Source organism: Euprymna scolopes, chromosome 37 (genome assembly GCF_053919585.1).
Source record: "Euprymna scolopes isolate OS-2025 chromosome 37, ASM5391958v1, whole genome shotgun sequence".
NCBI lineage: Eukaryota > Metazoa > Mollusca > Cephalopoda > Sepiida > Sepiolidae > Euprymna > Euprymna scolopes.
This window is the reverse complement of record NC_136518.1, coordinates 75,481,005-75,507,412: the sequence shown is the minus strand read 5'-3', so window position 1 is coordinate 75,507,412 and position 26,408 is coordinate 75,481,005. Positions and strand designations below refer to the sequence as shown.

General features: G+C 33.3%; 1 protein-coding gene and 1 pseudogene across 6 annotated transcripts in view; one reads left to right on the top strand and one right to left on the bottom strand.

Annotated features, from left to right (window-relative positions):
• Positions 1 to 26,408, bottom strand: part of LOC145261228 (uncharacterized) — a 447,422-nt gene that overhangs the window by 34,808 nt on the left and 386,206 nt on the right. For 5 of the 6 annotated variants that reach the window (XM_080119595.1, XM_080119596.1, XM_080119594.1 and 2 more), the window contains 3 exons: positions 9,901 to 11,275; positions 7,513 to 7,847; positions 3,486 to 3,566 (listed from right to left, as the gene is read on the bottom strand). In XM_080119595.1, the coding sequence (XP_079975721.1) occupies positions 3,486 to 3,566; positions 7,513 to 7,847; positions 9,901 to 11,275 (1,791 nt within the window). The remainder of the gene's footprint in view (positions 1 to 3,485; positions 3,567 to 7,512; positions 7,848 to 9,900; positions 11,276 to 26,408) is intronic. The other variant, XM_080119597.1, reaches the window with a different exon arrangement.
• On the top strand, positions 13,326 to 13,463 carry LOC145261410 (U2 spliceosomal RNA; annotated as a pseudogene).

Here is a 26,408-nt window from a genome sequence, read left to right as displayed (position 1 = left end):
ACAATTATATAATCTTAGTGTGGCAAAAATATATCGGCTGAATGATCAGGAAATGAACAGATTTTTGAAGATGAGACATTCTTAAACTCTAAGAGTTCTTTTTTTTTTTTTTTTTTTTTTTTTGCACAGCTGAATTGATCCCAAAGAATTCTTTATCCAAGACAAGTGAAGAATAATCTTTAAAAAAAAAAAATCCACTCATTTTAAAGTTAGACGTTCGAAAATGTAAGGATCTTTATTATTCTTGCATGTTTTAAATTAAAGGATGTCAACTATTTTTCTTTCAAAAATATCTTAAAATATAGATAAAACTGTAAAGAACAGAATGTCCTTTCATAAAGAATTGGATTCTACTGAAAATACAAATGGTCTACCGAAATGCCTACGACAAGAGTAAGATAATAAATGAAAGAATATCTCTTTCAAAACACCAAATATATATGTCAGGGTTCTTTTTTCTGTTTGGAACTTCTTTTAATACAATCGTTTTCACCATATTAATTTTCCTGTTTACCATAAAATCAAGGTACGTTAAGCAGTTTCATTGATGGGATTTTAATACAACCAAACATCGTCATCCCAACAAATATCGGTGAATATTTCCAAAAATATATTTTTCCTTTACACACCACCTGGTATTAGCAAATGGTTACCCATTTAAGTAATGATAAGTACGGCTAGGACAACAGCATATTCTTTTTATTGTTTTGACTCGAGTGTGTTGATATCTTACATGCTTTTATATAATATGGTTCTCGGTTGATTAACTGTGTCTAACTGTGTTGAATAATAACTCGAGAGTCAAAACAATGACAAGAATATTCTGCTGTCATAGCCCTAGTAATGACCAAACTCACTATCACTTAACTTCTGTGGCATTATGGAAACTGGTGAATCAATAGGATTGTAGATAGACTTCAATAAATTTTCTTTAAAGTTTTCGTTTAAATTGAAATTTGACGAATTGGAGTCAGCAATTTTGTTCAATCAGCCGTTGGGAATTGGAGTTTCCATTTCCCAATAAAATGTCAGCAAAGCTTGAAATCTGTATTATTATTCACCGGACTACTGTTCTCATCTTGAGTGTGATTTTCACGACGAGAATTGAACCTTCAACCTTCAAGTGGATATCACTTTTTACAATTGATTTTTCCCAGTACTCTAACCACTGCGCCATGGGGTCCTTCGGACTGAAGGTTCAATCCTCAGTGTGGGCGACCGAAAAAATACATTTTCGAAATACTTAGGCCGTCTATTCAGTCATGGTTGACAGAACAAGAGCACGCTACCCCCGTGAAGTAAATAAAAGGTTCCACTCGAAATTTCGTCCAAATTCCCGAGTTCAACAGAAACATTCTCAAGTTCGACAAGATACACCTCAAGAAGGTCGGAGGTTACATCGACTGAAACGTTATGAAAATCACACTCAAGATGAGAACAGTAGTCTGAAGAATAATAATACAAATAACCAATCCTCATCTAAAAATTCAGAAACGTCTAAGCTTGAAATGTTTGTTTGTTTGTTTGGTTTTTTTTAAAGGTTAGGAATCGTTATTCTCTCTCAGATAAATACACTAGAAAATCACTATAATAATTAGGATATATACAAGATGCTTATAATCATAGGTTTTCATAAAAATGCACACGGTATGCTTCTGTCACGGGAAGGCCCTGCTGTCCTTGTGTCTCTAGAAATGGATATGTGTGAGGATGGAGAGGGAGCAATCGTGGCCAACAAATCATGGTGATGGAAGAAGTCAATAGAAGAAAGATAGGGGGGAAAAATAGAAATAATGTGTCATTTATTATTTTTGTAATATTGATTTGTTTGGTTATTGTTGGTGGATTTAAATGATTAGGAGGCGGAGAGGAAAACGGAGATAGAAGTTAAATGGAAGGAAGTTTGCTTTAATCGGTGAAGGATTGCCAATTAAATTCTAATTAATAATGCAAAACAAAAATGCTAAATGGATGTGGACACACACACACACATGGGCATGTGTGCAAGCGCGCACACATATACACGCTACATACACATATACACGCTACACACATAAACTCACAAAAAAAAGAAAAACACAGCAGCATTTACAAAAATATTGCATCCAGTAAAATGAACAGGTCAGTGGATGAGATTCTATATAAACAAGAAACGTATATACACGTTTATATATATATATATATATATATATATATATATATATATATATATATATATATATATATATATACATACACACATTAAACATGCGTGCATATGAATACATATACTAATACACATCACAAACATATATACATGCATATATTTATATATTATTATTATTATTATTATTTCGTGTGTCCACATAAAATATTATAAGTTATATTTTATGTATCGATTTTCAGCATTTACTTCAACAGTGCTCAACACATGTGTAGAGCTATTTAGAAAGTTATTGAAAATATATATGGCAACTTAGATCCACAGATCATTTCGGATTTCATCTCTATAGGAAAATATCAGGCTAAAATTTTAACCTGACGATTCCCTATGAGGATGAAACACAGAACACAGCTTAATCACCATATACATTTTCATAACTTTCTATACGCGTGTGTATGTGCATTACAGAAGATCAGACAAACATTGGTACCATCAGTTTTAAATACTAAACAAAGGGGGCCAATACTTGGTCGCCTATATCGGACTGTCTTCAGTCTCTGTTGATATCTGTCTGCCCGAAAATGACGTCACCGATATAGTTGACCAGTTATTTGCCCTAACTGTATCAATGTTTTTCTGGTCATCTGTAACGCATATATAAATAAATATTACATTCTTATTTTGATATTTTCTTTATAATCGAGCACTTTTCTGGGATTCTCTCAACATACATTATATATATATATATATATATATATATATATATATATATATATATATATATATATAAAATGTATGTAGATGCATATTAAATACATAAAGATACATATATGGATGCATATCATATATATACAAACACATATTCACATACGCATATATACATTATATATGTGTATATATATATATATATATATATATATATATATATATATATATATATATATATATGATGTGTAAGTAAACCTATGTAAGCTGTATGGACAACAAATACAAACAGAATTAGATGAGGCACAGTGTGTTAAAAAAAAGAAAAAAGATGACGTAAGGGGTAGCACACAGAGGAAGATGATGGACTAATCACCAGAAAAGCAATGTTTTTCAAAATGACTGGATGAGACAGGTTATAAATAAAAAGGTAGGTAAGCCAATGTAAATACAAAAACAGTTAGGCTGCAGGACGGAGGTGAGAGGTTGGGAATACATTCGAGAGGGTGTGGGATATGGTCTTCGAATGTCACATCAAAATTGCTGCTACTAGAATTTGGCAAAGAAAAAGCTCATGAAACAAGCGACAGCTTTTTTTTTTTTTTTTTTTTTTTTGACAGAAAAATGTGAAACGTACGTAGATATGGACTTAGTGCAGACGGACACATGCCGCCCGGTAAATCCAAATGCTCGCACTGCTTCGATGATGGAGGGCGAGCTAGAAAAAGAAAGACATAAGAGTTAGCCGATTCCAAGACAGACTAGAACCCACCATCTCAGTTCTTTAAAAACTAAAGCAGACTGTGGAGAGAAATAAATATGAATATATATATATAGAGAGAGAGAAAACAAGCACTCTACTAATGGCTCCATTTTTAATTGCCCAAGATAAAAAGTTATATTTTTTTTATATTTATCTAAATTGATAAACATTTCTAACAATTCTTGCTAGAAGAATAATTGGAGTCGAAATAAAAAGGTTTAAATTACAGTTATATCTCGGTTCACAAACACATTTTTTCGAACAAATTTCGTTTTGTACAGCAGACAATGTAATTGATGCACAAGTACATACTCGCAGGATTTTACGGTGTATGTACGGAGATGAAAACACATGAGCTATTGCAGCTAAATGAACATCAGTTGCACTCACATATGCATCATGTTAGAATTTGATATTTTGTTATGTTCATTAGTGGGTTATGCATGAGAATGGGGTTTGTGTTACTGATCTATATGACCAGATAAAATCAACAATCCGTACTATCATAACGAACAAGCACCCACTAAAAACATCGCTTGTGTGGATTAGAGAGACATTATGGATTAATTTGATTTATATTCATATCAATGTAAAAAAAAAAAAACATTTTTGTTCACAAATGTATGCATACAGCAACCCTGCTTCTTTTCAACAGCATCAGCGACCACGGCTCTCCAAATTGTAGAGCCATGGTAATCTCGGGGGAAACAAGTAAAAACGGCAGTTTCCATTGCTTGATTCATGGGGATATGTACCTCCCCGCCCCCATGAGTTAAATCTGCCTCCAGATACCAACCTGGAAATTTTTATGACTCGGTGCGGTACATACAGTGTCGAGCCTTCCCAAGTACCCATCTGGTACTGGCCAGGCTCACAAATGTAGTCAAAGAAAAAATTAAGTTTCTGACCCGAGATATAACTGTAGTGACCACAAGAGTTGTAGAATGCATCAGTAATCTGGGTCAGCTGACTTACATCTTGTGGAGCATCGGTTGTACACAGATTTACAGACTATGAACATGTGTTGGATTCTTCATGATATTTGAAAATGCATCGCAATTGTATTGTTCATGGCATTTTAAAAAACATCGCAATCTCAGTTCAAAATCCTTAAAAATGTAAAATAATTATTATCCTTCAATGAAAGATTAACCAGTGTAGTCTAATTTTCAACGCCATAATTAATAAATTAATCTTTTTTTTTAGTTTGTCCACAATAATTCCAATCATTCCAAAAATATGGAACCAGAGAGAGAGAGAGAGAGAGAAAGAGAAAGAGAGAGAGAGAGATCACCCCATCATCAATATCCAAAAACACAGCAATAACAACATAAATATAGTAATTCTGTAATACCATATTTTCTTGTGTAAAATACAAGACATTTTGAACAGAAATTAAAGATGGCTCATATTATACATAAGTACACATTTTAAGAAATGTTTACTCTGCAAAGAAATAAAAAAGAAACCTCTTTGGAATAGTAAGAGTGGCACTAGAAGAAATGGTTACTAAAAAGATTGAAATTTTATTCTGACAAAAAAAAAAAAAAATAGATAAAAACGGCTGTACTACTTACTAGGTTGCTTTATACATAAAATATTTTATTTCCTTTTTTTTTTGTTGTTTTAGAAAAATGGGTTTGTATTATAGACAAGGAAATATGGTACAATTCAACAATGTACAAGACAATATAAAGAAATATTCTCAGAGAACGTCATCAACAGTTAACAACATTTGTTTCCAAAGATATTAAGCCGAATAAAACTATATTTACGCCAGAAAGAATACAATAATATTTAGAAGATGGCTTGATGGCTAAGATAGTTGCATATTATGGATCCAAGTTATTTTAGTAACCCCCCCCCCCCCCATCGCCAATTGATATTAAACAAAACTGACACAAGATTGAAAGTAGGTCATAAAATATCTTAAACATCATGTGACGTTAACAAATAAAATCTTCACCATTTTAATGTCAATGATAAACTTTGAAACACACCTAAAACGACACACGATGGTTAAAAGTGCTTAAAAATATTTTTCAAAAGAATTTTGGACAGTTAGTATTTAATTCAGAAAAATGAAACCCAAAATGACCATCTAAATGTCATTAAGCCAGTTTTGTTTTTTTTCTATATTTTCATTTTGTATGATTCTGGCTCTTTTCCTCTTCTGATGAGAAGCGTTTAGCTTTGAAATGCCATGACCTAAAGAGTTTTGTTTTTTTCTTAATTTTCCCCTTAACTTTTCCTTATTGTTCTGATGATATAATAAAGTTATATATAATTTTTATTTCTCATCTTTCATTTAATCATATTGTTTGCTCCTCTTAATAGTGTTGAGTTTTTCTTAACTTGATAAGTTTTGCTTTGTTAAAGATTTACTCTTTGATAACATAATTATACTATATATATATATATATATATATATATATATATATATATATATATATATATATATATATATATATATATATTAAAGCTTCAGTTTTTAATCTCAAGAGAAATTAATTTATAAGTTTTTTTGTTTTTTTTTTTACAAAGGAATCAACACTTATCAAGGCCTAGAGGCCACTCGATGACTAGGGTTAAAGAGTGTGCAGTAGTCAAAGGGATAATATCATAGTAATCGTTAGAAGTGTAAATTTGATAAATTGGATTACTTAAGGTGAAGATTCAACAAGAAGTTTGGAACATTTATAAATAGAGAATGGAAAAAAAGTAGATTCAAATGAAAATACCTTTATTTTCCTTTAAAGAGATTCATTTTTTGAAATTCAAATTCTGGAATAAAAACACATGTGGCATTTTTCTCATTCCGTGATATTATCTTTCATCCAATCTAACTGCACTGTGTAAATACAGACTGCTCCCTCCATATCAGGATCTTATTTTTACAGTGCTTTAATTGGCTGACTACACTCTATTCACAGAATACTAGAATATAATTGCCGAACACTCAAATACTTTCATTCTTCACATGTAAAAAAAGTTCAATCCTCAATGTATAAAATGAATGCTCACTCAAATTTGTTTTTATCTTAATCGTTCATTATTATGGCATACTTTCCTCATTGTGAACAATATATAAGCAACTTATCAAACGATTCCCAACGGTAAATTTGATTATAGCGGACTATGCACTGTGGCAAACAAGACTTACTCTCTTTAACAGTTAAGTAATGCCCGCACAGATGTACAGTCCACTAGCTGCCAGAGATTTACCAGGTCACAGATGAAAGGTTTTGAGTTTTTCTTCTTCAAGATTAGTTGCTTTACAAACGGTTGAAATAGTGTTGGACCAATAAATAAATTCGATTTCCCACCCACCTATACCCCCCACCAAATTAATAAATAAATAAACCACTTTATAGCTAAATACTTAGAGGTTTGAAAATAACTGGAATCGGTAATTGTATCGGAATTGGGGAAAAATTGGAATCATCCAATCACTTGGTCGTCTACCCTACAACATCCCTCCGGATAGAATAGCTCTGATTAATCAATTATTTGCTGTTGGACAGCAAATCAGCCAAGAAACCATAATTTGGCCAAATTCTGTGACACCCTAATTGTTTAGTAATTGTCTGTATTTTTGAGAAGAGGTGTTTTCATTTATTGAGATTGTCGGACTGACTTCCTTATCTTGGTTGTTATTGTCACAACGTTTCGGCCGTTTTGCCCTCCGGCCTTCATCAGGTGTTTTGTATCGAACTGGGGAACCGTTTGTTTATTCTCAACTAGAAGCAAATGTTGTTAGATGATGATGACGACGACCACACTTGTCGACTTGCAAAGTGATTAACAATAACAAAAACAACACCTACAAGCAACAAAATAGATTAAAAAAAAAAAAAAAAGATGGCTGTCCACTAAAACAAAAAAAAAGCCTCGTACTTACTTGCTTGGAAAGACATAGAATCTGTGTAATGACTCTGTACATTGGCTGGGACTTGCAAGGCAGTAGAGGTCAAACTTGGTGGAGGAGGTAGAGGGGATGCAAACATACTGTGGGGACCTGGATGACCAGAAGAGTGGTGTGGATGTAGCGGAGGTGGCGGTGGCGGAGGAGGAGGGGGAGGCGGAGGCGGTGGTGGCGGAGGAGGCGGCGGAGGGGCAGAGGGATGATGGGAGTATGATTGCGTGTGACTGTGTAAGGAGCTCAGTGGCGGCAGGTGCAGGTTCGGCGCTTGCGAGATGCTCAACGCAGATGAGTACAACTGCTGAGCACTAGGACTGAAAAAGATAGAAAAGAAAAAAAAAAAAAAAATATATATATATATATATACATACATACATAAAAAAATGCAAAATCTGAAGTCACATCTAAATAATTATAAATCATATTTAAAATTTTGATAAACATCATACTGAAAAAAAAAAAAAAAAGAAAATTACAGAGGCTTTAAAAAAAAAAAATATTTCACATAGATACTCCACTATACTGTTGCATCATACTCATGGGCCAGGTTTAATAACGTTACTAGTTGATTTTTCCCTGGGACGGGTAACTGAAATATGTTCTTGAGGGAGAATGATAAAGACAGCGCAAGCTTTAACCCTTTAGATATCCACATTTCCTGAATTCAGAGTTGTTTCTTGAAGGTCAATTCCCACAACAAGGGTTTTAGCATCCCTGTCTATCCAAAATCTGCATTGTGATAATTTTGCATCCGCATCTACTTTGCAAATGATTATGCATCCTTCTGTCAAAGGATTAAACTAACCAATTATGTAACAGCGCAGATGCACGTATGTAAATGCATGCGACGTGACGTCACAGGTGAGGAAAAAAGGGACTATAAAAAAAAGAGAAAGACAATGATCACGAGAGAAATAAGATAATGCTCAAGATCTTGTGAGAGGCGTGGAGAATGTTCTAGATCACGTGGATGATGTGACATGGCTGTACCAATGAGGAAATAAATGTTGTTGCAAGTCGGAGTTATTTCCTAGTCCTTGTCTTGGTCTCCTTTGCAACTGAAACTGCACACATTGTGTGTTGACCTACCCTATATTAGTATATTTTTATATTTCTTCTAAGCTCTACTAATGTATTGAGGACTAATCAATATCTAACATTATCTAACACAACTGATGAACCTTGAATCAAACTGTGTCAATCATACCTACTAACCTTATGAATCTGGCAAACCATATTTACATTTAACTTCAAAAAGTCCCTATTACAGCTATGTATAGCAATGGCTAAACATCAGGTTCAATTATTTTCTTTAATATCATGGAAAAAAATAAAAGCAAAATATTTTAATGTAACATGTGTAAGAGATTGAGATTTGAAAGGATATAGTATCAAAAAAAGTGGATACGAATTACTAAACTAAAAGGTCATATGATAAAATAGAATATAATTCTTTTTAGCTTCAAATATACTTCATCAAGACTGCATTTTTTGGTTCTCTATCAGAAAAATGAATACCAATCACTATGAACATATCAATAAAACAAAAACATTTGATTTGTCAAGAACATATTTGTACGAAAAGGTATTTTCATTTATTATAGCAAATAAAACTCAGTAGCAGTCTTGACTAGAAATAAACAACTCTGTCTTGCAGCGACAACATTGGAGCCAAATGGTTCTGAATTTTTGTGGGTTGATTATTCATATTTGGATTCTTTAGACTACTGTTCTTATGAATCGAGTGTTATTTTCACCATGGTTCAGTCAATATAACCTCCCACGTTTTTTAGGTGCATCTTATCAAACTTGGGGAAACTGCGCAGAATTTCAACTTTCAAATTACAATTGCCTAGTACTTAGGATTTCTACCCAGTCATAGCTGACAGAACAAGAGCATGCAACACCCCATGGATTAAATAAAGGGTTCCATTTGAAATTCTATGCAGATTCCAGAGTTTGATAAAATACACATGAAGCCGGGGGTTACATCAAACATTGTGAACATAACAGTCAAGATGAGAACAATAGTCCAAAGAATCCAACTGGTATGATTGGAGCCAAAATTCCATCAAAAGTTTGTTACCATTAATGGACGCATTTTATATTAAGAAAAAGTTTCTGGTTATATTATTATACATTTAGTGGTCTATAAAGTTTAAAATGTTGATAACTATTGGTTTAGATTATTCAAGAAGTAGTGATCGCATGGAGAGATAACTCGTGCCTCATTTGTTTCTATAAGAGTTTTTATGCATTGCAAACTGATGATCAAACATAACCTTTTGGAAGACAGGTGCAGAAAGGGAAGTCCTTTACAAAATATTGATAAACCCATTTTCCCAATTTTAAGAAAATTAAACTCACCTGGTCCACCCGACAGAACTCTTATGGTATGGCAAAGGTTCTTTTTCTTTAAGGACAGGATCTTCGCGCCGATGTGGAGCTCTCGGAGATGGCGGTGTTCGCTTTGGGGGCTCACGAACGATAGCTGGCACTGGCGGTAGAGACTGCTGGATCGGAGCAGCCTTAGGCTGAGGCGAAGGGCTTTTTATTGTCGGTGGGGGAGGTAGGATGACAGGCTGAGGAGGCGGAAGTGGAGGGGGAGGTGGCGGCGGCGGAGGCTGCGGTGTGGGGGGCCTCGGCCCATTGATCGACAATGGTAGGGAAGATGGAGAAGAGGTTGAGTGGCCGATCGCTACACTGGAGGATGCAGGGATCGGATAGGCGAGATTGGCATTGGAGTGGACAAGCGCCGGGCTTGAGCGGACACTAGTTGAGTTTGAGTGTGAAAGGGTTGAATGAGAATATGTTGAGTGAGAGTAGGCTGAATGGGATATAGTGGTGTGCAATAACGGTGTGTTAGGGGATGAAGACGGCAGGCAAGGGTGAGAGTAGGGCGATGGCAGAGATGCAGTTGGAAAATTATTATTATTGGTATTGTTTGTATTATTATTATTATTATTGTTAGTGATATTATTATTATTATTAATATTATTATTAAAATTGTTGCTGATGTTAGTGGTGGTAGTTGGATTGTTGATAGAACTAAGGTTGTTAATGCTATTACTTAAATTGATGTCATGAATAGGGGTTGTAGTTGTCGCAGTTATAATACTACTGTTGTTATTAGTATTATTAATATTAACCGCACTGCTGCTTGTGATGTTGGTAGTGTTAGTGGTATTTTGGCTTAAATTTTGACTTATATTTTGACTTAAATTTTGACTTATATTTTGGCTTAAATTTTGACTTACATTTTGGCTTAAATTTTGGCTTAAATTTTGACTTAAATTTTGGCTTAAATTTTGACTTAAATTTTGACTTAAATTTTGGCTTAAATTTTGACTTATATTATGATGTGAGAGAGCTGGAGTGGTGCCCACTAATGTGGTAACTACCGTACTGATGATGGGGGAGTTAGTCGGGGTGATAGTAGGTGCTATCACTAGGCTGGTTGTATTTGCTTGGGATGGGACCACGGTGGGGACGACGGCAACAGCAGGGGTGGCAGTAGTGGTTCTGGTCAGGGCAACAATTGGGGGCAATTTGTTTGCACTGTAGGTGGTGGCCGGTAGAGTCGAATTGCTGGTCACTGCACTGATGATTGGACTGTTGCTAAGGAGTCCGTTGTTGCTACAACTGCTACTACTGCTCAAGTCACATGTAGTCGTTGTTGTAGTGGTTGTTGTAATAGTTGTACTAGTAGCAATTGTAGTTGATGTTATATGATCACTATCTTCTGAAAAAAAAAAGAGAGAGAAATGTTAGTTACTTTGAAAATTTAATCATTTTTCTACAAAGGCAAAATATAATGCAAAACTTATTTAACAAAAAGGTCCTGAATATGACCTTAAACTATATCCAATGGTGAGGCCCCAGCTTGCGGGCTTTGGAGAGTGTGGAGCCACCCTTTGTCATTGCTTCCAGGTCCACTCTGATCCGGAGTGGTAGTACCTGTTAGGGTCCCAACTATGGGTTAAATAGAAACCAACGTGAAAAAAAAACAACCCAAAACATAGTATTAAAAATTTTTTCTTCAAAATCACTGGATTCAGCATTAAATAACCTGAAAAGGGTTGATATGCCATAAAACAAAAACAATCAGCCAACCAAGAACTTAACAAAAAACTTCAGCATTCCCCTATGTGGAGATGTTAAATGTGTTTTAGGTGTTGTTGCCATATTTGAAGCAGGAACACAAATTTTAACAAAAAAAAAACAAAAAAAAAAAACACATGTATTCTGACAGTATAACACAAATTGTGACGGAATATTACCAGAGAAAACAAATACAGGAAAAAGATACCACATCTTCTTGAAAGTTTGTTTTGAACTTTAACCCCCCCCCCAAAAAAAAAAAAAATGAAAACTGACTTGTTTAATGGTTGATCAAGCACAGGATAATATTTTTCTGGGAAATAAGAGATAAAATTAAGTATGCTTAATTTTTACAACATTCTCCTTTTTTTTTGTTAAACTAATTTTGTCACATTAATATATAATAACTTACTATCGAATCTTAAAAATAGAAATATTTAATTTAAATAAGTCTTATTTAAATGTTTACATTGAATAATAAAAAAAAAAAAACAGCTAAAAAAAAATTTTTTTTTAATGGATATAATTACTTCAAAGAAACAGAGAGAATATTGCTCTGACTTAACAGAAATTGATGGAAATACAGGATTTTAAAAGAATTCCTGAATTGCAAGTCAAAAGAGAACGATAGGAGTGATTCGAAACCATGACCCCAAAGTTTGAGACGTGAGGCTTTACCACTGAGCTAATTCCCACCAGTACTGGAATATATCACATTTTTATACATGTCATTTTACTTGATTAACATTAAAGTCAAAATGCTCTTTCAGTCATACACAGTTATTTTTTTTTAAATATTACTCAATCCAAAAAGTAAGTTATATTTTAGGATGTATTGATATCTAGGGTTTGAATCTTTAATTTGATGTGCTCACTGCAAGTAGCCACACTGAACTGATGAGTTTTGTAGAGAAAAAAAAAAAACAGTGGTTGATTCTCTCTCTATCTTTATATATATATATATATATATATATATATATACATACACACACATACTGCTATAAATTTGTTTTTTTTGTGTGTGTGTGTGTATTGATATTCATATTAAGAATTTTTTCTATTTATTAGTCGCGTGCAAGCGACTCTATAAGTCGGTCTGTCGGTCAGTCCGTAACACTTTTGTGCTTGGCCTTTTTGGTAAATATCAAAGGTCTGTTCTTAATAGATGCTGTTCTTAGCTTTTTAAGTTTTTCTTGGCCTTTTGGCCAAGATCAAAGTGTAAAAAAAAAAAAAAAATTTTACACACACACACACACACACAGAAATTGTAAATATATTCTTTTTTGCAAAAATGCTGGGGTTCTCATTAGTTAGTTTAGAGTCCACAGAGTGAATGAGGTATTGTGGTAAATGTTGCCAGTCAAGAGTAAAGTCGCCAAAGACTCCATTTTCACTTTAGTAACAAAGACCCTGCAACACTCCCCATCCCACTTCTTGTATGACCTTGTGCCTAAGTTTGTTTACAAATGTTAATTTTTTGCTTTTATTTTTTGAATTTCTCATTATTTAATTGTAAATTTTTTTTCATTATGGTAATAAACTATATAAACAAGATCAAAGTGTAGTATCTGTTCCGGCAGATACTGCAAGCAAAGACCATATGTGGGGGGAGTTGGTCCTCATTTACCCTTCACTCCTCACATTAAAAATCGGCCTTGTGCCTAATTTGCTCGGTGGGGGAGCAAATAAATACCCTTTTCTTGGCGTTTTGGCCAAGATCAAAGTGTAGTATCTGTTCTTACTACATGCTGTACTTATGTTTGTAACTTTGTGATATAAAATGGGGGATCACTTTTCTGTATGAATTTAATGTAAAATGATCACCCACTTTACAACCAGTCAGTCTCAAAGCCATTCAAGTCATTCTCCAGATCATTCAAGTTGTTTTTGAAGGATTCCAATTATTTTTTAAGCATTCAAGTCATTCTTAAGGTCATTCAATTCATCCTTAAGTTCATTAAAGTCATTCTAAGTCATTTACTTTTTATTTATTTAAGTCATTTCAGCCCATTTTTCGGTCATTTTAGTTTATCTTTAAGAATTTCATGTCAATCTTACAATCACGCATTCATTCATTACACGGGAGCACGCGACTAATGGCTATCGGCCTTATTTAAAAAGAAAATACAACTTTGTTATATATGGGTCATTGAATTGCAGTCATCTGCAAAAGATATAGCTAATTTGCATATTCTTTTAAACATTCATTTTAATTAATTCCCTATTAGTTGCTTCGGTATTCTGATGGGATGATCATCTTTAGTTAGCTATTACATGTAATTATATTCATGCGGATATTCTAAATGATTTATACTTGCGTAATATTTGCATAAAAAGGTTATAGTAAATACCAGCCTCTTTCTATATATATTTATGTATAATTGTTTAAAAAATTTTGCCTATCAAACTCTTCTGTCAGTTTTTGGTATATAGAAATGAAACTTAATATATAGCGTATTCGAACCCATGTGGAACTTTATATTTGGGTTTTAGCCAGGGAAAATCTGTGCAAAAATTAAAGAAATGGAATTCGCCAGGTGAAGGTCGAATGACGGCATTACAAATATGCATGCGTAACGTAATAGCTATTGTTCATGTTTTAATCTTTAACCTTGCAGAAAACTTGTATTTATACTTCAGGCATTAATGTTAAAGAAAAAAGTAAATCGTTTTGGTTTTGATTCTTGGTGGTGGCGCATGAGACATTTTTTATTGGGGCCAAAATCTGCATTAATCAAAATATCATATTTAAGCGCATTTTACGACTAGGCCATGCTGGGAAACCTGCTAGTATATATATATATATATATATATATATATATATATATATATATATATATATATATATATATAAAACAGTCTAACATGGAAAAGGGTAAAGAAATATTTTAATGCGAACTAAAAAAAAAAAAAAATAGCTACTGCCTTTGCTGTAGATTCAAAGATACCTATCAGTCTTGAAGGAAAAAAGAAAAAAAAAAAGAGAGCCAGAGAAAATTTTAGAAGATAATTGAAAAAAAAAGAAAAAAAAAAAAGCCCCTTGAGAGCTGGATTGATATTTTTGAGCAGACTTGGTTGGTTTGAACTCTGCTGAAAACCACAATCGATAAAAAGAAAAGAGGAAGAGCGAGTAAAACGAACTGGGGTTAGTACAGAGAGAGAGAGAGAGAGAGAAGGTAATGTGTGTGTGTGGGGGGGGGGGTCTACAACTACCCCCCCCCCTGCTACAGTCAAACCTCAAAGGGGAACAATAGATTAGCAGAGATACAAACACAATGACAGTGTTATCATTATAAACCTCAAGGGAAATCATCCAAGCAGATAAAAGAAAAGAGACAAGAGAAAACAAGAATATAAGACTCCAATAGAGACGTTAGCTTAATCTAAATACCTGACTCCTTGTTTTGTTTGCTGCATAAATAATAACAAATATTACGTTTTTGTGAATTGCTACTGTTTTTTTTTCTCCTATTCTTATCATTTTGTTTTTGCTTTTTTTTTTTTAGATTAAGACAACATTTTTTGCTTCGAAAAAAGATCATTTTATAAATGCAACACCAGATGTTTCATGTTGAGACGCTACTTTTTTTTTTTTTTTTTTTTTGCTTCATAAAAGCCAATTCAAATTTTATTTGGTTTTAAATCAGAATTCATGCTCTCACGCAATCACAGGACTTGAACTCTAAATCAAAAGATTTCATACTGAAACAAATGAACTTTACATCCTTTAGGTTTGGTTTGTTAATTATGGAAATGGAAACGGCACTAACCCTATGCGGGTTTAATCGACGTCCTCCAAAGGAAGAAGTTCCGTGGGAGTATAAAATTCACAAGCGGTTCCCAGTCACATGCATATCCCCCGTTCCGTTAGAGGAGACAATGTTAGGTTTTTCAACTCTTGCAGGGAGGTGTTGACGTCCTCCTACATACAGTGCTTGAAATTCCCAAATTGGTCACCCATCTGGTACTGACCGGGCTCAACGTCGCTTAACTTGAGTGATCTAAGAAGAAGAATCAGTGTGCCAACATGATTATGCCGTACTTATTTGCTAGTTATATGGCATATGAACCCTTTTTGAGACTATTTGATACCAAAACAAAACCCTGCTGAATACAAAGTGCTAGCTATAGTTAAGGGAAATTATGTGTTCATATTTTTTTCCAATAATGTAATCAAAATGCAATAATATTCAATCTTGAGTATACCATCCAAGCAGCAATTCCTCATCTATCATACAAAAAAAATATCGTACATCAACGGTTGGCAACGTGGATGGTAACAGGACTCTCCATGCTTACCTACAAAGAGATAAATCTGTTCTCATTTGAGTGGCCAAGGATGTGACGAGACCTGATTCCAGCATACAGCATCATCAACGGGAATTTTAATCTTTCGAGGACTTTTTTCACTTCAGCACCAAGTCATGGTCTTTGCATGTACAAGCAAATATAACATTATCACTTTTCTGTCCAGAGAAGGTTGTGACGATGCCTACCATATCGAGTTTCAAAATGGCGATGAATAAACATTTAGATTGCTTATAGTATTTAAATATCTTCTGTCTTTTTACATGGCTTATTGCACTTTGCTATTTTTTTTTTTTTTATTAAGGTTTGAACTAGTCCAAGACAATTTTGGAATATGTTGGAATCCATTGTACCACAAACACACACTCTCTATTCAATTTGGTAATGCACTGACCAATGAAGGAGGTGCGTTACTTTGTTTTGCTTAACAGATATAATGAATAAAACACTAGGTATCTTAAGAGATGAAATGTAGCTTCGTTTATGTAGACAAAATCAAAAACAGATATTCTTAAGATGTGTTCCTTCAATCAATACATTTAGTGATGAAAACGATCTATATATTAATATGATAGCGTGCGTGTTGTGTTACGCTTACATCTTTTTTCTTTCGAGTGACTTTCGTTTAATTGTTATGACCATCCATTTCTTGTAATAAATGATTTTACCAAGAATTCTTCATAAGTTTTGGTTTCGGTTTCGATTATAGTTGAAGGAACTTATGTTATATATACACATTTTTTTTTAATAAGTTTTAGTTTCAGTTTCGATTCAAGCTGATGCATCCAAGTCATATGGATATATTTTTTTTTATTTTTGAAATCACAATTTTATAATATACAAGAATAGATAGAAAATTAACTCTATAATAATAAATATAAAATTTGCATGAATTAAAATATCATATTTAAGCGTATTTTAACACTGGGCTATGCCAGGCGTCCCTGCTAGCTTAGATAAATATTTTGTAGTCTTAACAAAAGAGCTACAATAATATCAGGGTGTCTCTATTTATGCTGAACATCCACAGAACGCTAATATCAATATATTACATATGAAAGAGTCTGCTGTGGAATTTCCACAGGTCTTGCTAGTATTTTATAATTAAGTATTATGAACCAAAGAAAATGCTATTTTAAACTTAAGCATGGCAAACTGACGAATGTGTTATTTGAAATTTAAGCATAACAGTGCTATTTTCAAATAATGAACCAGACTGCTTAAAAAGATGACAAAATTTCTATTTGGAAAGAATTTTCTTTCACAATGCTTATTTCAGACATTAGCATGGCAGACCAACGAAAATCCTATTTTAAACTTGAGCATGTTAAAACAAAGAGAATGCTATTTCAAACCTAAGCATGACAGCCTGGAGGAATACTATCTGAAAGTGACAAATAATAGATAGAACCTCTTAGAGAGATGCACGAATACATCCTCCAAAAAGTACAAGCAAGGGTTGAAAACCTGAATGTAATTCTGGAAATGGTCAAAAATTTGCAGAAATTTTTCAGCATCGGAGCGAAAATATTATAAAATGGCAACTCAGTTGGAATGATTGGATATAGGGATGGTAGGATTCTTTCAACGCTGTGAATAATTTCCACAACTGGGAAGATGCGCAAAGAAATAATGAGAACGAAAAAGAAAAACATGCGAAATTTAATTGCTTCGTATTTTCTGAGGATTATCCAATAAGATACAGAAAAAAAAATGATCTGTACGGCTGTCAAGGCCTCAGTGTTTCGAGTAATTGACTGTAATCTTTCCTTCCTTCTTTTTATTTCCTCCCTCCTTTTCATTAATTCTCGCACACCCCAAAATTCCAGAAGGTGCATTTTTTTTTTTGCCTTGTTATTATAATAATTTAAGGTAAAAAATAAAAAAAAAGATAGAAATATATTTTGTAAGAAGAAGCCAACCAAATAGATTCTAAGATTCTGATCTTTTGACAAAGAAGTAACGATAATGCACAAGGAAGCCGAATATGTGTTCGCGACAGAGGGAGGGGAGCATTAGGAATATTAGAAGGAGCTTTATCTCTCTAAACACTAATCGAATCCTCCCCGGAGCAGGAGGCACATCTACTGATATTCAGAGTTACACCCCTATCGTTGCTCTCGGATGGCACCAGCTGTAGATGCAAACAGAATTTAATGGCTTCTCGCGTCAGGAAGGTAGAGTTGGAATGGAAGGGGTTGAGCGAAACAAGAACAAAAGACCCCAATCTCCAATATTCAAACTCCTGATAAGAGCTGGAAGGAAAAAAAAAATGTTAAAAAAAACACACACACACACAAACAGATACTGGTGAGTAGATCAGATAACGGGATTTTTTTTTTTAAAGATTTTTTTTTATTTAATCTATTTTATTTCTTTGTTCATTTTGTTGTTGTTCCTTTTGAAAACTTAATCTCAGAAAAGACGAACTTGCTTACATAATGAGGTAGAGATTAGTTTACGGTTTTAATCAATAGATATTCCCAATTGTGCACTACATCGAGAGGTATCGACATTTTGTGTGAAGATTGCAAGATTGTTCTTTCTCATCTCCTCCTTGCTCTCCCCTTATGCGTGCACATGTATATTTACGCAGACAGCTTATATGCTCTGTCTACTGATTACTTCAAAAGAGGATAGAAGAAAGACAAATTATAAGAAACAAGAACAAAAATGTACTAATATGCTGCTATTTGCTATGAAGCTAAATTCTTTTTAAAGGAGACTGCATGGTAAAATTTGGATGTAGGGATGAGGGGAACAGCAAATACAGCTTATGATTTTTTTTTCGTTTTGTGTTTTCACCTTTTTTTATTTGCTTCCTTACCTTCATTTATTTATTTATTTATTTTTTTTGCACCAATAATTCACCCACCCTCCTCACATAATACAAAGGAATTAAAAAAAAAAGGTTATAAATAAATTCTATTAATTATACGATTAGCAAACTGCTTATATACAGGGTAACCTAAAATGATCTTACACATTTGTTGGTAAAAAAAAAAAATAAATAATAATAACAATTAAATAAAGAAAATATTTTTTAAATGTACGTAGAATGTCATTTTATTTCACACAGTCTTAAATATTAAATCGGCCACATGTTTCCCATCATTGATAAAACACGATTGTAGACGTTGATAAGTTTTCAATAACTCGATGGATCATTTCAGGTGGAATATCAGCAATTTCAGAACGAATAGCTCGTTTTAATTAAAGAGATCAAAGGCGGTGGTTGAATACTTTTGACTTCAAATATCCCCACAAGAAAAAAAATCACAGGGGTTTAGAGCAGGCGATCTTGCAGGCCAACCAATATCACCACACAAAGAAATTAAATGAGTCAGCTTTATTTTTTTTTTATTACTGTATTTTATAATTTTTAACATGAAAGTGTTGTGTACGCTATTTACATATACCCAACATGTATGAAATCCGACAACATCATAAAAGTCCTTAATACAAAATTAATACCAACATTGAAGTCCTCATAAGATTTTGCACAAGATATTTGCTTTTGGCATAGGGCTTCATTTTCAATTGTCTCCTCAGATGGACACATATACTGTGCAAATATAGATATGAAACAAAAGTGGGAAGGAATTTTCTTGTTTAAATTAAATATTTAAAATCATAAACTAGCTGGCAGTAAAGACAAAAACTATGCCAACAAAATGTCTGCCAGTTTCTGAAAGACTCTTTAAGATTCCAATGTAGAAAATATCGCCGCCCACCGCTATTACATCAGCGGGCAGCAGCATAACTTTGCTAGTTTCTGTATTCTGTGACTAATGAAACAATAAACTACACCTTTTTGTTTTCATCTTCTATTTGCTTTTATTTTATTATTAATAGTAGTAGTAACAGTATAAGTAGTATTAGTTGTTGTTGTTCGACCACAGATTTAATTAGCTTGTCAATTAGAAAAGAGATTATAATTGTTAATTATTGTTTGGGCAACTGACAGATATCTGAAGGTAATTTGTGATTTTGACAAACATCAGAACAATAATATTTTTTTTTTATATATAATCATTAACACCCTGTCTACATTTTTGTACTTAGTGTTAAGATGAGCACAAAAGACAATTAGTTTTTTCTGTCAAATGATTGTCTCCAGCCTTTTTCTCACTCCACACCAACTCCACAAAAAAATATGGAAATTCAATCGGAATAATAATGGCCTTCATTTTGTCTCGAAAGAGAATGGACACCCCTGTAACAGTATCTGTGTAACTGTGAAGCAAGGGATATGCAATCTCTATTACACCTCTCTGGAGTCGGTACTGCCTGATTCCAGTGGCAAAGAAAAGTTCAGAACGACTGGAACCAATGCTGACATAAGCAAAGAGCACATACAGCACTTGGTATTCCCAAATGGTCACCCATTTTAGTATTGCCCAAACTCAATGATGCCTAACTTTGGTGATCTAACAGGAACCGATGTGCCAGCGTGAATAAGGACACAGGAAATCAAACCACTAAAAGAGAGAGAATACATATTCTTTTCTAGAATTAAAAAAAAATCCTCCAAGTAATGTAAGAATAATTTCCCAGTCCACAAGCGGTCTAACTTCGAAATTTGTTATTGACATTAAATATTACTTTTAATCAAATTATTTTGTATGAAAATTACCATCTATAATATAAATCTCACCTGTCTGTTTAAATGTATGTATGTATGTTTGTATGTATGTCTGCCTAAAACTTTTGACAGAGGCGACGGATTTTCATGAGATTGGTACCATTTTGAAGCTCGACCCTTCAGACGACAAAGATCGAAAAATTGGCTAAAAACATTAATTCCTTCACCCTCAACTGGGCACTTTTCTATAGAGAGGGGGCCACTTTTTTCAACAATATTTTCGAAAGTCATCCCCTCTTTTCGATTGACTAGCCTTAATTTAAACATTCATCACTTATGATTTGATGATGGAAAGAATAGCAAAGACATCACATTTTTTTTTTTTTTTTTTTACATTCTTTCCACCTTCGCGGTATGAGTTCGAGCCTGCCTGCCTACTACCACTTTTTTTTTTTGCGCAACACACACCTCAAAAACACCCGGGCAACGCTGTGCACCCAGGCTAATTTTAGATAAAAACTATAATGTTTAGCATATATCAAAGTGCAGTCTACCTTTTTCTCCTTTCTTTAGAGCCAGATTTAACAGAAAAAATAAATTTTTATTGAAATTACCAAAATATTTATTCTCACCTATCTATATGAATAACTAAGACTTTCGTGTTGACAATAAAGTTATGAATGAAATTTCTATTATTTTCAATTTTGGTTTCAATTAGTGAATTTTGTGAAGCGATGCAAACATTTCCACATTGTATATCGGAATGAATTTTTTTTTTTCATATATCACTTTATTATATTTTTATCAAAACAGTTCACTGCTATTGAAATACAGATGAAAAGACAAAAATACCCTTTTGAAGAAGCAATTTGCACAACTAATTTTTTAAAACAATTCAAAATAAATTAATGTTTGGCGGTATTCATTTGTAATTTTATAGTCATATTATATATATATATATATATATATATATATATATATATATATGTTTGCCAGCTAGTACATTTAAATTAATAAATGTAAAAGTTTCCTTTTTTTTTTTTTTTTTTTCATTTATCACTATAAAAAACAAATGGATGACATTTATTTGAATCAAGTAACAGGTAGACTCGACGTTGCCCGGGATTGAATGATGATCAACAAATGTTTCACACTCCCATATTTTTATTGTCATCAAAGTTAGTGAAATCACCCATTTTTCAATCAAATCAATTACCTGCTCTAGTTAGTTGGCGACTCATTATTAAGAGGAAGCTTCACATGTTCCCGCAGTGACAGCCTACAATATATTGTAGTCTACATTGCACTGTAGAGAATCTACAATTGATTTTATATAATTATTATATACTCGTGACTGGAGAATGGGAGAAACATGTGTTCAAGACATAGTTGGAAAATGACAACGAGCGAACCACATGGGTAACAAGAGCGAATTCAAAGGGCATGGTAGACGACAAACTAAATGAATTGCTTAAAACAAGATGCAAGATAAAATAAAAGAATTGGTTTGGGCATCGGAAAATCAGCACAAATATTTTAATAATTCCGGTAATCACAAAAGATTTTTTCGCTTCGGATTCCCAACATCATCTTATCTAGTATATCTATAAAAGTGAGAATGAGTATGTGTGTGAGGACACTTCTCAACCTATATAACCAACAAATTTTTTATCTATTCACTTATAATTTGGTATATAGGGTATTCAGACATGTGGAAAACTTTGTAATCCATTTTCATCTGGAAAAAAGGGCTGCTAAGGGGTCAAAATTGAAAAATTGATATGTGAAAGGCCACTGGATTTTTATCTATTTTCAACTGTTTCCCGACTGCGCATGTGCAGTCATGAAATATGACAGATTCTTTACTTTAAGTATGAGTTGGTTTGAAAACTATTTAAAAGTCATGTCAAGCTGGTGTAATGGTTATCGTACTTGACTCAACTCAGCTTGAGTATTATTGTTTTTACTTACAAGAAGTGAACTGTTTAGAAAAACATAATACTCGCATACAAATGTCTCAGTTTCTTTCTGCACTTTTTTTTACTTCATTTTTTTTTTTTTTTTTAAGGAATTTAATGTTACGTTTAATACCTACGGTATTTCTGTTTATAATCGATAAGAATTCTGCATTAATTAGAATATAATATTTATTCATATTTTATGACCAGGCAACGCCGGGCGGCCTGCTAGTACATAATAAAATAAAGAAAGCCTAAGATGTGTACAATAGACTAAAAATATCAATAAATGCTCCTCCAGATTTTTGTCCGCTAAAACTAATTACTTGTCCTTTGTACCGTTAAAAAAAAAAGAAAAGTTTATTCCTGCAAAATAGATTACATCTAAAGAGTAAAGCAATTATTCTTTTAAAACATACGCCATATTTTTTACAAATTCATGTGCAGCTGCGAGAAGGTTCTGAGTACATAAAAAAATTGACAGCAAAATAAAGGATGAGGGTTTTGGTAAGTTAGGTAATTGGGCCTTTAGAATGTTCACCAGGAGTTAGAATTTGAGAAATTTGGGCCCACCCTGTTTTGACAGGCAGGACCAAAGAGAAAAGATTCTCGGTGCCAACTGTTGCTTTCTATTTCCTCAGCTATTCTTTGATTCGTTGGAAGATAATGTCAAGATCAAAAGCCATTGGATGAACTTTGAAATTTTTGCACATGAAAATAAGATTTTTATTTAACGTTTTTTTTTATATATATAAAATAATTTTGAATGAAATAAAAATAAAAAGTGAGAATGTGACAGGGAAGAATATTAAAATGAAAAGTAAAAAGGAAAGAATAAAAGAAGAGGAATGGAATAAGGGAAAGTGAGAAAGAGAATAAAGAGAATAAAATAAGGGATGAGGAAGAGGAATGAAATGATAAACGAAGAGGGAAAGAGGAATGAAATGATGAAGGAGGAGGGGAAGAGGAATGAAATGATGAAGGAGGAGGAGGAGAAGAGGAATGAAATGATGAAGGAGGAGGGGAAGAGGAATGAAATGATGAAGGAGGAGAGAAAGAGGAATGAAATGAGAGAAGAAGGAGGGAAGAGGAATGAAATGAGACAAGGAGGAGGGGAAAAGAAATGGAATGATGAAAGAGAAAGAGGAATGAAATGATGAAGGAGAAAGAGGAATGAAATAGAGTAGGAGGAAGGAAGAGGAATGAATTGATGGAGGAGGAAGAAGAGGAATAAATTGATGGAGAAAGGGAAAAGGAATGAAATGGAGGAAGAGGAATGGGGAAGCGGAAAAAAGAATTAAATAGGCGGAAGGGAGGAAAGAAGAGTGAATTGAGGAGGAGGGGAGAAGAACAATATTTAGCACAAAAAACTTTTTATGTTATTTAGTACAAAAAACTTTTTATGTTATTTAGTACAAAAAACTTTTTATGTTATTTAGCACAAAAAACTTTTTATGTTATTTAGCACAAAAAACTTTTTATGTTATTTAGTACAAAAAAAAAAAGAAAAGATTTTAAGAACACTCAATTTTCACAACAATAAGCTGTGTTCCGAAATTCATAATGATTAGTTAATTAGTTTAGGAGTAAATCCTGTACACAGAAATATATAAACATACGCATACCAAAGTTCACATAGATAGGGATATACACTATTAACAAACTTGTTTTTCACTTATTCCCGAGATTCAAACATTTTGACATTAATTTGTAGTTCCTATGTTTAAGCAGACTTTTCAGTCATGAAGTTTCTATTCTTATTCATTTGGTAGTAGTAGTAGTAGTAGTAGTAGTAGTAGTAGAACCATTCCTGTTACTGCCATCACAAATTCCTCGCAGCTATATTAAGATGCACAGATGAGAACATCATTACATTTATTACCTTTGACTAGTTTTTCTTATGTTTATTTTGCCTTTTTACTCTGGCCATTTTTAGCTGTTCTATTCTTTGGCGAACGAGAGACGATAATAAAGAATCGACAGTTGCTCGATGGTCTTGGGATTGAATGTCTACGGTCAGTTTTAATATAAAAGATGCTAAGTGAAAAAATTCTCAGTAAAATAGATCACATGTAAGCTTAGAGAAAAGAAAGCAAAAACAACTTTTTTTTTTTTTTTTTTTTGCCTTTTTGGTAGTCCATTAGAAATGTCTTATTTAATATTGTAAGAGACAAGACTGCATTAAAAGCAACAAAAGAGAGTGGGAGGAGTGCAATAACGAAGTAGTAGGAGCAGAAAAGGAGGCTGCATCATTCGATGGACATTTTCATGGAAAAACATGGGATCATATTGTTATCAATTTGAAAACAAATATTGTTCTTCGTTGAAATCTTTAAAACTAAAACGACTCTTCCTTTATAACTTAAGTATAAACGAATTTCAAATACGCTTTAATTTTAACTGACAAACTTCAACTAATAATCATTATTTCGTACTCACTAGAAGTTCTCATACCAATCGTAACTATAAAATGGGTGGATTTTATCTGAAACCAGTGACAGTAAGTGACCCCAGATTTCTTAATAGTACAATTAGCCTAGGTTCTTTCTTATAGTCATCATCATATTCAGATTAAGGTTTGTTTTACATGCTGGCATGTGTTGGATAGCTTTCAAAAATTCACCTCCAAACTAACCCATCTCTGGCCAGGTCTTTATTTATACCTCTTTCTCTCAAGTCTATTCTTATTTCTTCCTCTTGTGTTTTCCTTGGCCTTCCCCTCTCAACTATTCTATATTTATTAACCCAAGAACTCTCATCCATTCTTTAAATGTGGCCATCAAAGTCTAATCTTCTGGACACATATCCCTATACTGTCCAGATCTAATCTTCCTCTGAGGTCATCAGATCTAAGCATGTCTTTAAGATCCACGTTACACATCCATCAGACCATTCTAATACCAATTCTCTCCATGCAACACATATCCTCAACCCTCACTAGCCAGATTTCATTTCCATACATGATCATACTGTGTATACATGCCTGATAGACTCTTCCCTTGATCGACAGTGGTGGCACTCTGCTGGTTAGTAATGGCAGAAGTTCTCTGAATTTACTTTACCCATTTATAACTCTTGTGCAGGTATAAGATGCACAACATACAATTTCCTTTTGTTTCTGCATTTTTGAGATGAGGATTGGTTATTTGTATTATTTAGATTTTTTGGACTACTGTTCAACTCAGACTCCAAAGAAACCAATTAATACGAGCATACAATTTTCTTTCATCTACACAAAGAGGAAAGAGAGAGGGGGGGATAGTTATTCTATTGTACTCCTTCCACTTCTTCTATCAATCATCTTTTACTTCATTCATCTTTTGTCACATTGTCCATAAAAATAAACAAGGTAACAAGATCTACAGAGTTTTATAACTATACTAGCAGGCTGCCCGGTGTTGCCCGGTCGTAAAATATACATAAATATTATATTTTAATTCATACTGAGACATGTGCATGCGAGTATTATGCTTTTTTTTCTAAACAATTCACTTCTTATAAGTAAAAAAAAAGAAAAATACTCGAGCTGAGACTGAAATCAAAACCTAAAGACAGTGAGTCAAGTACGATAGCCATTAGACCAGCATGACACGATCTCTAAAAGTTGTTTTCAAACTACTTATTCTTAACATAAGTAATCTGTAATGTGAACACATGTGCATTCATGAAACAATTAGCAAATAGGTAAAAATCCGATAACTCACATGTACAAATTTTTCAATTTTCACCCCTTAGCAGCCCTTTTTTCCAGATGAAAACAAATTAAAAAGTTTTCCACATGTTTGAATATTCTATATACTAAATTTCAAGTGTGTAAATAAAAATTTGTTGAGTATATAGGTTGAGAAGTGTCCTCACACACATTCTCATTTTTACAAATATATAGATAAATACATGTACAACAGATGTGTTCGTGTACATGT